Source organism: Gorilla gorilla, chromosome 6 (assembly GCF_029281585.2).
Source record: "Gorilla gorilla gorilla isolate KB3781 chromosome 6, NHGRI_mGorGor1-v2.1_pri, whole genome shotgun sequence".
Taxonomy (NCBI): Eukaryota; Metazoa; Chordata; class Mammalia; order Primates; family Hominidae; genus Gorilla; species Gorilla gorilla.
Window position 1 is genome coordinate 98538958 of NC_073230.2, and position 12528 is coordinate 98551485.

General features: G+C 40.8%; 1 protein-coding gene across 6 annotated transcripts in view; it reads right to left on the reverse strand.

Annotated features, from left to right (window-relative positions):
- The window catches only part of CFAP69 (cilia and flagella associated protein 69), an 81254-nt gene extending 70671 nt beyond the window's left edge, over positions 1-10583 (reverse strand). For 2 of the 6 annotated variants that reach the window (XM_055346649.2, XM_031013479.3), the window contains exons 1-2: positions 10015-10409; positions 119-178 (exon numbers count right to left, since the gene is read on the reverse strand). In XM_055346649.2, coding sequence (XP_055202624.1) covers positions 119-178; positions 10015-10134 — 180 coding nt within the window. In that variant the 5' untranslated portion in view covers positions 10135-10409. Of the gene's footprint in view, positions 1-118; positions 179-10014 lie in introns of those variants that run through there. The other 4 variants (XR_008667141.2, XM_019031830.4, XM_055346650.2 and 1 more) reach the window with 4 other exon arrangements.
- Positions 10584-12528: the final 1945 nt, after the last annotated feature.

Genomic DNA, 12528 nt, shown 5'->3' on the forward strand with positions numbered 1-12528 from the left:
AAATGTTTTCAACAAAAGGGGATAAATGAGACTTACATTTGAAGGAATATATGTTACCTTTCAGGGAAACAGTTTGTAAGTAATGAAGCGGAGTAATTTTCTCTCAAAGCTTACTCACTTTATCAGTCTCTTCGAGGAGTTTGATGACACGATTAAGGTCCATAGGCTTGAAAACACCCTAAAAAACATACAACTCTTACTATTCTATATCATCTTCTATATCAATAAGTCATATCTAACACACTAATTTATATACTTTCCCTTGGTAACTTAAAAAATGTTTTATGACACTACGATAGTAAGGGGAGAATGAAAAGTAGATGAAAACTCACAGGAATAAATAGATTTTGGAGTAAAAAACCCCTCCTGAATTCTAGTATTTTGTATAATCTTAATGTTTTAAAATTTCATCAGCCCTGAAGGGCCCAAGAAAATATTTAGAATAATAGTACTTCCATAAGTTGAGAAATAAAATTATCTTGTATACACATTACACTAAGTTTGCCTATGCAGATACATGGTAAGAGTAGCTTCTAAACTATAGGTAGGAGATTGCTTTTCTCAACTAGGTATCCCCTTATCTCAGTTAGTACCAGTATTCTTCCAGTCATCCACATTAAAAAAACAGGAACCTCCAAGTTCTACAGATTTTACATCTTAAATATTTCTTGAGTCCATTCCATCTTACTGATTTATTCAGTTTTTAGCTCTTACTTAATTTCACAGGGTTCCTGCTGTTCTCATCGACTCCACTCTTGCACCCTTCAACACCATCCTCTATTCTACCATCAGAACAATAAAACTCAAATCTGAACATGACCCGTCTAAACTATTCAATGATTCCCCATTAATGCCTCTCACATCTCCTCTGTTGTCACTCATGTTGTTACATTCCTATTCCTCTCCTTGGTTAATTCCCACAGGTCCTTCAAGACGAAGCTCAGGTGTTACCTTCCCAAAGGATGAAAAAGGCTAGAAAAATGCCGTGCTCTCATGGCACCCTAAGTTTATATCCATTAAAATTCCCATCACATTGTTCTGAAAGGGTCTACATGTTCGCTACCCACCACTCCCTGCCCCAAAGTTCTCTAAAGAGCAAAAATTTTTTGCTTTCAGGCACTCCTGGCATCCAACACTGGGCCTGACATATAATATTGTTAGTTGCTTAATAAATACTTGGAAAATGCAACCAAGAAGAGGCTATATTATAATAAAGTTATTCATAGGTAAACGGGGAAGGAAATGGGTACTATCATCCAAAGTTTAAGTAGTAGACCGCGAGCATCCAAAGCAATCCTGAGCAAAAAGAAAAGAGCTGGAGGCACCACACTACCCGACTTCAAAATATACTGCAAAACTATAGTAACCAACACAGCATGGTACTGGCATAAAAACACACACATAGGCTAATGAAACAGAACAGAGAACCCAGAAATAAGTCCCTGCATTCACAGCCAAATCATTTTCGACAAAGGTACCAAGAACATACAGTGGGGGAAGAACAGTCTCTTCAATAAATGGTGTCAGGAAACTGGACAGACATAGGCAGAAGAATGAAACTAGACTCCTATGTCTCACCAAATAAAAAAATCAAATCAAAATGGATTAAAGACTTAAATATAAGACCCCAAACTAAGAAGTCACTGGAATAAAACATTGGGGAAACACTTTAGGACACTGGTCTGGGCACAGGTTTTTTTGGGTAGGACCTCAAAAGCGCAGGCCACAAAAGCAAAAATAGACAAACGGGATTACACCAAGCTAAAAAGCGTACCCACAGGAAAGAAAACAATTAACAGAGTGAAGAGACAACCCAAAAAATGGGAGAAAATATTTGCAACCTATCCATCTGACAAGGGATTAATAACAAGAATATACAAGGAACACAACTCAATAGCAAAACAAGGCTGGCCGTGGTGGCTCACGCCTGTAATCCCAGCGCTTGGGAGGTGGAGGCGGGTGGATCATCTGAGGTTAGGAGTTCGAGACCAGCCTAGCGAACATGATGAAACCCTGTCTTTACTAAAAATACAAAAAATTAGCCAGGTGTGATGGCGGGCACCTGTAATCCCAGCTACTCGGGAGGCTGAGGCAGAAGAATTGCTTGAACCCGGGAGGTGGAGGTTGCAGTGATTCGAGATCACGCCACTGCACTCCAACCTGGGTGACAGAGTGAGACGCCGTCTCAAAAAACAAACAAACAAGTACAAATAGCAAAACAAAACAAAACAAACAACCCCAACAACAACAAAAATGAAATAATCCGATCAGAGGTAAAGTATTTATGATGATACAGAGATCTACAAATTCTAAGTGCGGTTTTGACTATATTTATCTTGGGGGTTAATGCCTTGCTACCTCACATTTTATCTTAATTCAGTGTTATGTCACAGTGCTTACCCCCATTACAGGAGTTAAGTTCTCCCAGTTTCCTTTGTATCCTCTTTCTTGCTTTCACGCTTACTTCTACTTTAAAATAAATGTTTGAAAAGGTGATGTAATGACGATATAAACAAAAGCGAAAAAATCCTACTTATTCCTATCATGTAGTAAATGCATCTATTTTTATTTTTATATATTTTGTTTTTCCTTACATGCATAAGTATTTTACATAATTTCACTTAGTTAATACCACGGCAGCTTCTGAGTTTTAAATCTGCAATACATACTTTTCCATACTTCTACATAATCATTATTACATTGTCTTAGTTTTAGTATTTCCTTGCCTTTAAAAATTACAAATTCATATATTCTGATCTCAAGAAATTTCTTTCAAAAACAATTTTTAAAAATTAATCCTAACTGAGATGTCATGGCATCAAAAACAATTTGTAATGAAACATGCTAACTTTAAGTCTGTGGAGTAAGTATCTGAATGAGATCATTTACTCAAAATTATATTTATTTTTATTTATTTTTGACATAGAGTCTTACTCTGTCGCTCAGGCTGGAGTGCAGTGGTGCAATCATGGCTCACTGCTTACCTCAACCTCCCTAGGCTCAGGTAATCTTTCCACCTCAGCCTCCTGAGCAGCTGGGACTACAGAGGCACACCACCCCACACTTCGCTAATTTTTGTAGTTTTTGTAGAGATAGAGTGTCGCCATGTTGCCCAGGCTGTTCTGGAATGCCTGGGCTCAAGCAATCTGCCAGTCTCAGCCTCCCAAAGTTTTGAAATTACAGGCATGAGCCAACATGTCCAGCCATTTTTACTTTTAAAAATAATTTTAAAAAGGATTTACTAAATACTAATCTATACCTGGTCTTATGTTACCATTAAAAATTGTTAAATATTACTGTTAAATAGTTAAATTTACTGTTACAAAAAATTCTGGTAAATAGACTTCTGCCTTTTAAGATTTGGGGATTTGGCAGTGATATCCACCACTACCTCAGCTGTCTTTTCTCTTTTCCTCCTACATTCTCAGATTTTATACGCACACACACACACACACACACACACACAGTGGGTTTTTCTTTTCTGGTTTTCTGAAATATTTGTTTAGAAGGTTAGACAAGGATACTGGAATGAAATGTCAATGCAGGATTTTTTTTTTTTTTTTTTTAAGGCTAATCAAGGGAAGCAGTGGGAATGGAAAAGGAAGAAATCCGTAACTAGCTGTAATCAATTAGCTGTAAACAGCACTGCACTTGGGCCAGCCCAAATGCAGGATTTGCTTTCTAATATTTGTGTGTATTTTCAGATTTTTTCTCCAAATGAGCAGGTATAATTTTTAAAAGAACAGAGAGTAGTAAAGATTAAAGCATAGATTCCTCTTAGATTTATCTTGCGTTATCCATTTCATGTTACTCTAGTTTTACCTGCTTGGCAGATTTTTAAAGATTTCTCTCTCTCCCTCTACCTTCCCTAGACTTTTCCTCCTTCTATAACTATTTATTAGTAGGTTTTTTTTGTTTCAGGAATTGTGCTAGGTGTGGGGAATAACAATGTCCTCGCCTCATGCAGCTATTGGTCTGGCATGGGATTTTATAGAAGGCTTTGTATGTAACACAAGGATCTTAAAAAGCCATTGAATGGTTTGAGACTGAACATATAAACAAAACTGGTCAGACTATATGTGACAAAATAACTCTGGCCAACAACCTCTGCAGCAATTGGCTCAGAAAAGTTAGGATTTGGCCAATGACTGCCAGCTTTCCCGGTTTTTGTCCCTCTGCTTCCAACTTAAGACCAACCAGAGAAAGCCAAATATGCTTTCCAAGTGAATCACAGAGGATACCCTACTTCTAGCTAGCCCACCTCCAGCTTTCCCATGTCAGCAACCTACAATTAGAGTAGACCTGAAGCCTCCCCCACACCTTTCTTTTTACCACTATAAAGCTTCCCAGGCTGCATTGGAGTCTCTGCCAAAAAGAGATAGTGGCTGAATCCCTCCCTATAGCAACCGCTGAATAAACAGTCTCTGTTTATTGTAGTAGCCTTCATTTATTTCCACAAGATTTAACCAGAATAATTTAATTATGAAAAGATCATCTTGTATGCTGTGTGAGACTGAACTGGAGAAGACTGGGTTGGAGGTAGATTGTAACTTTGGGCCTTGAATAGGTAGCAGCAACTGGTATAGACAACAGCAAATGGAATTAAAAACATCAAGAGGTAGATTCATCAAGACCTAATGAGTTACTGGACGCAGTGGGAGAAAGAAGGAAAAAGCTGAAGACAATTCCCTGGCTTGAGGAATTACATAAATGACTTCACCATTTCCTGAGACAGGGAATGCTGGAGGAAGAGGTTTGTGTTGGGGGTTGGAGATGAGAAAAATTTGGGGCAGAGGTTTCTGAATCATAGGCTTAACGTGACAATTGAAGATTTTGGGTAAATGAGATCACACAAGCAGAGAGTAGAAACAAAACAGAACATACATATGTAAATACCAAAATACTATCATCTTAAGATGTTTATGGAGAAATTGTAAAAGCATTCACAAAACCTTTTAAGATCAAAAGTTTAATAAATTGCTTTGAAGAAAATCAGACTTACTTCATTCAAATTATAGGATGAACTTATTTCCCACTTTACCCAGGGACATTTCAGAGGGGAGAAACCTGCTCATTTGATACTCAGTTACAGGGAAAGAGACTAACACTTATAGTGGTCCTTTCATGTGTCTGGCATTTTTGATCTCAATTAGTCTTCAAATCTACCAAGTAAAGGTAGCACTATTATCCCTCTTAATGAAACTGAGGCCCTGGGACCTAACTTGTTAAAGCCATGTAGCTATTAATAATAAATGGGCCAGCAGGTCTGTCTAATGTAGAAACTCTGGTTCTTTGTTCCTTAGTTCTCTGCCTGACTCCTCAATGGACAACCAAGGAGTCTCTCTCTCTCTCTCTCCTCTCTTTAAAGGGTGGGGGTCTCCCTATGTTGCCCAGGCTAGCTTTGAATTCCTAGGCTCAAGCGATCCTCCTGCTTCAGCCTCTCAAGTAGCTGGCACTATAGACACATGCAGCCAACTACAGAGGTTATTTCTTGCAAAAACCCTATAAACAAGGCTAGACAATTTTAAGCACACAGTTCATGGAAGTATTACTGACAGTGACAGGATATGACATCAACTAAAAGATTGTGGAAGTTCTCATGGGTTCTCAGAGGGAGAGCAAATTTGAGCAAGGAAGTTCAGGCATGATAACTATGCCAGTCAACTAATCATTATATTAATTGTTATTCAAAGTGGGAAATGAGGTCCTCCAACTAGCAGCACAAGCATCACCTGGAAACCTGTTAGAAAAGCGGAGTACTGGGGTTCATCTAAGACCTACAGAATCAGAATCCACATTTTAATAAGATCCCCATGTGCTCCATATGCACATTAAAATTTGAGAAGCACTGCTCTAAAGGGGGTTGGGATTCTTTAGAATGAGGGGAACAACACTAAATAGAAAATAGATAAAGGGTAACCAATTAGATATCTTGTGATTTCAACATATGATTAAGGTGAATTTCACTGCCAATCCCATCACTCTCCAGGGGATAAAGCACCCTTTAAACTACATTACCTCTACCTTCCTGTAGGAAGCCAGAGCCACATAAACACTGGGATTAATACTAGAAAAACAATCTGAGAACTATCTTCCTATTTGGTAGGTTTTGATACCCAGTGTATTAGTCTGTTTTCACACTGCTATGAAGACACACCCAAGACTGGGTAATTTATAAAGGAAAGAGGTTTAATTGACTCACAGTTCCACCTGGCTAGAGAGGCCTCAAGAAAAACAGTCACGGCAGAAGGCAAAGAGGAAGAAAAGACCTTCTTTACAGGTGGCAGGAAAGACAGAGAGAGAGAGAGCAAAGAGGAAGAGCCTCTTATAAAACCATCAGATCTCGTGAGAACTCACTATCATGAGAACAGCATGGGGGAAATCAGCCCCATGATCCAATCACCTCCCACCAGGTCCCTCCCTCAACACCTGGGGATTACAATTCGAGATGAGATTTGGGTGGGGACACAAAGCCAAACCATATAACCCTGTAAATATCATCTGAATTTATTTAATAATTTAATAAAGCTGTTATGACTAGAGTCATTAATAATAGCAGAAAGTTACCATTTATGGGGCACTTGGAATGTATGTGCTGGGCACTGTGCTAAATGCCTTACAAATACTTTAATTCTCACAATAATTCGATGAGGTAGGCATTTCTAAAAATATCTTTTACAGATGAGGAAACAGACACAGAAAGGGCAAGCAACGTGTCCTAAGTTCCTCACAATTAGAAAATGGCCACCAAAATTCTGGTACTATTTTATTGTTTCAAAACTGGAAAAGTATGATAATCACTTTAAAAAAGAAGACGCTGGAATTACTACAGTAGGGATTATCAAAATTTTTATAGAGAGAAAATTTGAAGATATAATGTTTACATAGAATATGTCTATGAGAAGTTCACAACATGGAATGAAAATAACAATTCAAAATCCCAGATTCCTAAACTATTGTTTCCCCTATTTACTAATAACTTTACTCATAATCTATATTTACATTTTCCATAATTCTATCAGAGAACATTTCAAAGTTATTAAAGTTAGAAAAATCTAATACTCTGTGAATATCATTTGTAGTAGCTTAGATAGAATTTATAGGCACTATTGCCTTTTACAAAGTTATTTTTGTGAAAGATGCAGGAAAAAAATACCACTTAATGCAGAAGTAAAGCATACACACAGAAAAATCAGCAAAATAACCCGTACATTTTACCTGCTGCCTTAGGCAGCAATATTCAAGCCTATTTCTTTAATTACTAAAAACTAAGGTTAGGGTAACTGAAAGGTTCAATTTAGGTCTATAATAAAGAAAATGATATAAAACAGCTATCAAAAGCCCAGGTAGCCAAAGTAGCATTTCTATATTAGGAAATCCAGCTGCAACTTAGAAACATCTCTGAAGGGATAAAGTGAGCAGACCGAAATCTGCATTAAAGCAAGTAAGATTTCAGGGGCATCCAGTCTCACTCTCACATCCTGGAAGCCAGTGGGAACAATCAGAATTCTAGAGAATCCCTTAGCTTTAAGGCCCAAATAACTTTATGAGCTCTAGTTCCCTGGATAAAGGATGATGACAATGACAATGATGATGTTGATAACTGCTTGTTCTCAATGATATATATAGGTCTCTCTATAAGTTCTCTATATTATTGTATAAGTTTGCTTATATATTATTTCTTTTTGTTTTGTTTTGTTTTATTGAGACGGAGGCTCACTCTGTTGCCAGGCTGGAGTGCAGTGGCACAATCTTGGCTCACTTCAACCTCTGCCTCCCATGTTCAAGTGATTCTCCTGCCTCAGCCTCCCGAGTAGCTGGACTACAGGCGTGCGTCACCATGCCCACCTAATTTTTGTATTTTTAGTAGAGACGGGGTTTCACCATGTTGGCCAGGATGGTCTTGATCTCCTGAACTCGTGATCCGCCCTCCCCAGCCTCTCAAAGTGCTGGGATTACAGGCGTGAACCACCACACCCGGCCTATATATATTATTTCATTTAATCTTTACAATGGACATGAGTACTGTCATTATCTCCATTTGATAGAAAGGTTAAGATACTTGTCTTTGGTCACATAGCTGGTAAGTGATGAAGCTGACAATGAACTGAAGTAGTTGTGATACTCTCACCTTTAGCCACTACGATATACTGTCTCAGAAGCACACACAGGCAGAAGAGAAGTTTGCAAATGTGCAGTGGTTTGAAAGAACTGGAAACAGTTCCCAGGATCTTTCCTAAACTGGCCTAAGGCAGAGGCCTAAAAGGTTATCATTTTTTCGTTCCAGGGTCTCTAGACCCCCATTCTATGAGTAAAGAAACTGAGTAACTCAGTTAACTTCTCATGAACTTAGGGTTCTCATTTGTAAAAACAACCACAGGCAAAAAACAAGAAGGCTGAGGTTCACTAAGATTTCTCCCAGCTATAAAAAGTTCCTATTCTATTTCTTCGGGGAGAAACTACCTTTTTCCTCAGTACTTCGAAAATGTTACTACTCCTAGAATTAGTTATTAACAAGTCAGAAACATGAATTAATGCAAATTGATTTCTTTCTTCTTGGAAGAGAATCCTAGGCCCTGGAAAGAGCAGTAGTAATGAAAGAAAAGAAAGAAAATTAAAATGGGGAGAAAATGCACACACATATACACAGGTATACTTGTTTTATTTGGTATGTTTTGGACTATTTTGGCAATGGCTTTTAAAAAGTATTTTTCCCTAAAAAAAAAAAAAAAAAAAAAGCCAGCCTTGCTTGCCTTGTATAACGTTGCCCAATTTTTCTTGGAGCAAGTAAAGGAAGACTGAGAGCCATCAGTTATCAAATTCACATACTTTTCAGTTTTGCCCCTTGCCTGGGAGTATGGCTGTACTGTTGATCTTTCTTGCAGCCCAGGGAGTGGAGAGCTATTGTTCCTCAAAATTCTCCCCGCCCAGAGGGGAATAGGTCCACAAAATCGATTAGGCAAATTCCCCTAACACCTATTTCTCCTCATGCAAAGTGCTGTTGCTCTGCAGGTTACTGCGTAAATGTCAGACCTCAGAGAGTTCAACTCTATTCCCCAGTCAACTGACCACTCCCAAGGAACTCTCCAAGGCTCCAGTATGTGAACGCAAGAGACAGGGTTCCTGACGCAGCCTGAGATTTGAGAAGCCTCAACAGGAATTCCCACAGTGGCCCCACACCATTATTAGTGTGAGGTAGGACAGGGTTCCTCCAGGAATTCGCGGCTTTTAAGGCACGATCAAGGCTCTCTGGGGGATCAGTGGAATCCTAGTAGGAAACAAACAACTTGGGGTTTCTAAACACCTCCGCCTCGAATAGAGATCCAAGGGCCTCAAGTGGAATTTCTCAACAGATCAACTTGCAAGAGTGAATTTTGTATTCATAACAAAAGCAAACCCAAAACCAAATACAGTACAAGCATAATAAAACAAATCAACTCTATTCTCTCCCGGTTCTCTCCGACCCAACGTGTAACAACCAGCTTCCAATTTCATATTTTAAAAATGCTTAATTTCTAATTTTAACAGCGTTTTCCTCCCCTCTGGGTGCAGGCTTTAGTCGCAGCAAATTTAAGCATGGGAAAATTTACATCTATATCAAGAACAGCACTCGGTAACAGGGATCTACGTATTAAAAAGTTCAGTGCAAACTGATCAGGTCATCAAATCAAGATTTTGCTAAGAATGATTCCTTTCCTCCCAGTAGCTCTATGACCACTTTTCGAAGAAGCGCGGCAAAACCCCGCCTACTCAGTTTGCTAGGACCCTCCAGGAGGACCACACAGCGCTGGTCCCCAGACAGGATGGTTGGCAACAGCCAGCCCCTCGCAACCGGTGCAGTTCGCAGGGGGTGGGGGATCAGGATTAGCTCTGCGCTTGGAATCTCCAACCCGCGGCTTCCCCCATCTTCACTCCTGTCCCCAGTTCCACCCTTGTCACCCCCAGGTCTGGACCCCGTCTGGAGACCTCACTCCCACCCCCTCCACCTCTGAAAGCACAGACACCTGCTCATACCTGCGCCTCGTCGTCCTCCGTCACCACCCCAACCACCGGGATTTGACTGGAACTGCTAGACTTGCTCCTGATGCCGGATTCCTGGGCCTCGGCGGTCGCCCCGGCTTCCTCTGTCCACATGGCCGGTGGCGGCGGGGTGGAGAGTGGGGGGATCTTCCTGTCCTACAGTGCGCCCGCAGCCGCTGGGCCCAAAGAGGCCCCGCCACCGAGAAGGGAAGGCAGCCTGAGAGTCGCTAGAGTCGCGAAAGGTCCCAAAATTCCGCCAGGGGCCTAGGCCACCGCCATACAGTCCGCTTAGCGCCGCTGCCGCCCCCCCCGTTGCCAGGCCTCTGATCCCGGGCCGGTTGTTAACACAAGCCAGCGCGTTGCTAGGGGGCGGGGCCAGAGGCTACGGAAAGCCGGAGAGCCAAACCACCCCAAAGCCTAATTGCACTCCGCGCCCGGCAGGGCGAGTTTGCAGGCTTGCGGTAAGGAGCCTGCAGGAGGCACCTCGGTAGGTAGCGGGGAGTGGTGCCTTAGGCGCCCGGTGTGTTTCGGTCTTCATAGTCTTGCTTCAAACAGGCATGAGTGGGTGGAGGGGTGAGGGATGTCTATGGGATACCTTAGGCGTGATACGATGGACGAATAGTGTTGAAAGCGTTTCTCTCACCCCAGGGAAGTGACTAGTCTCGCTTACATTCCCCAGTTTTTATCTGTACTTTAGTGGCCCAACTGGACAGTTAAATAAACAAACATAAAAGGTATTGTACAGAATGTTAAAAGGCTTTTGAGTCAGTTTATTGAATCTAGAGCGACTTATCCCTTGAAGTCTCACTTTTCTCATCTGTAAAATAGGACTGTTGTGAGGATTGAATGAGATGACAGTGTTTGTTAAGTGGTGCTTGGCACAGCATCCCGTATGGTCAAGATTATCATTATCTTTATTACTGTTAGAGAACTAAAAATTAAATCCTAAGCCCCACAACCGACTGAACGGACCCCTTTTTGGCCAAGGGGACCCCCGATAAACCTTAAAAGCTGAATTCCTCGCCCTGACGGGACGGAAGGACGGACACGCCTCCCTATACCCCCCTACCTCCTCCCTTTTCACGTCCCCCTCACCCTGGTTTTTTGAGACAGGGTCTCACTGTGTCCCCCAGGCTGGAGTGCAGTGGAAGGATCGTAGCTCTGCAACCTCCAACCTCTGGCTCAAACGATCCTCCCGCTTCAGCCTCGGGAATAGCTGGGAGTACAGGTGCACATGCCACCAAGCTCGGCTCCCCCTCCCTTTGAGGGCTTAGACTCAACAACTGACGAGCATTAATGTTAAAATAGAGATCAGAAGGCTAACAGAATGGACTCTGTGGCAATAACAAATTATAAGCAAGACCTAAGGCCATGCCAGGCAAGAGTTAAGTCACTCACACCTACACTTAAAGAATAACCTTTGTTTTAACTGCTGCAATGTTTTTATTTTTCTCTAGCTGTTAAATAAGAACTGCCCTCGACATAAGCAATATTGAAATAATTGCAGCTTATCCATGGCCAGATGTTGACTAACAAGACCCTCCTGTTCCACAAGTCATAACTGCAGGTTTGATTGGACAAGGGACTGATTCAGTAACTTTCCCCTGATAAAAGACCACCCACTACGGACTGGTTCTGGCAGGTTTACAGAGACTGAGCACTAGTACATTCATGTCTCTGCTTCTCCTTTTGATGTATAGGGACTGTAATGCATTTAAATGTTGAGTTTCCACTCCACAGTGAGCATGGGATGCATGTCACATGCATGTTTATTCAGCACCCCTCTTAGTGAAGATTCACAGCTCCTCTTACAATCTGTTGAATATGTCTGTTTAGCCAACTCATTCAGCATAAAGCTTCTGCTCCAACCCCACCTCCTTCAAAGTGCCTGTTGACTGTCTCTGTGGGAGCCTGGGCTTCCCAGCCTGCAGAATGGCCAGCCTGCAGGTTGTAACTCATTATAAGAAATAAAGTCTCCTTTCTAAATTTATAGATCTTATGATTTTTCAGTTGACATGTTGTTGCCTATCCATTGTAGACTGAATAATAATACAAGAAGGGTCAAGACTATAATGGAAAGCTTCTCATGATGATCATCAGTATAATTTAATAACTCAAACACCATAACTGAAAATTAAAAAAACTCTAACTCTTTTAATCTGTTTTTTAAACTTTCAAAAATTATTCAAGATTTAAACGTGCATTTTTGTATCTTCCATAGAATTTATGAATTTAAAATTACATATAAATTCAATGAAAATAAATATTACTTCACTTCTCAGAGCTTCTCTCCTCATTTCTAGAATGAGGTTGATAAGTGATATTGAAGGTTCCTTCTACCTCAGACGTTGAATATTTCTGGCCCTAAAAGAAAAATGGGAACACTAGATTAGGACTGGCAGCACTTGATTGTAAATCCTAGCCGAAGAGACCAAGTTTTGCTGAGAGTAGTGAGCACTTCTAGCACCTGTTTCCACACTTCTAGTCATTCTTCCGCTTTTCTCATCC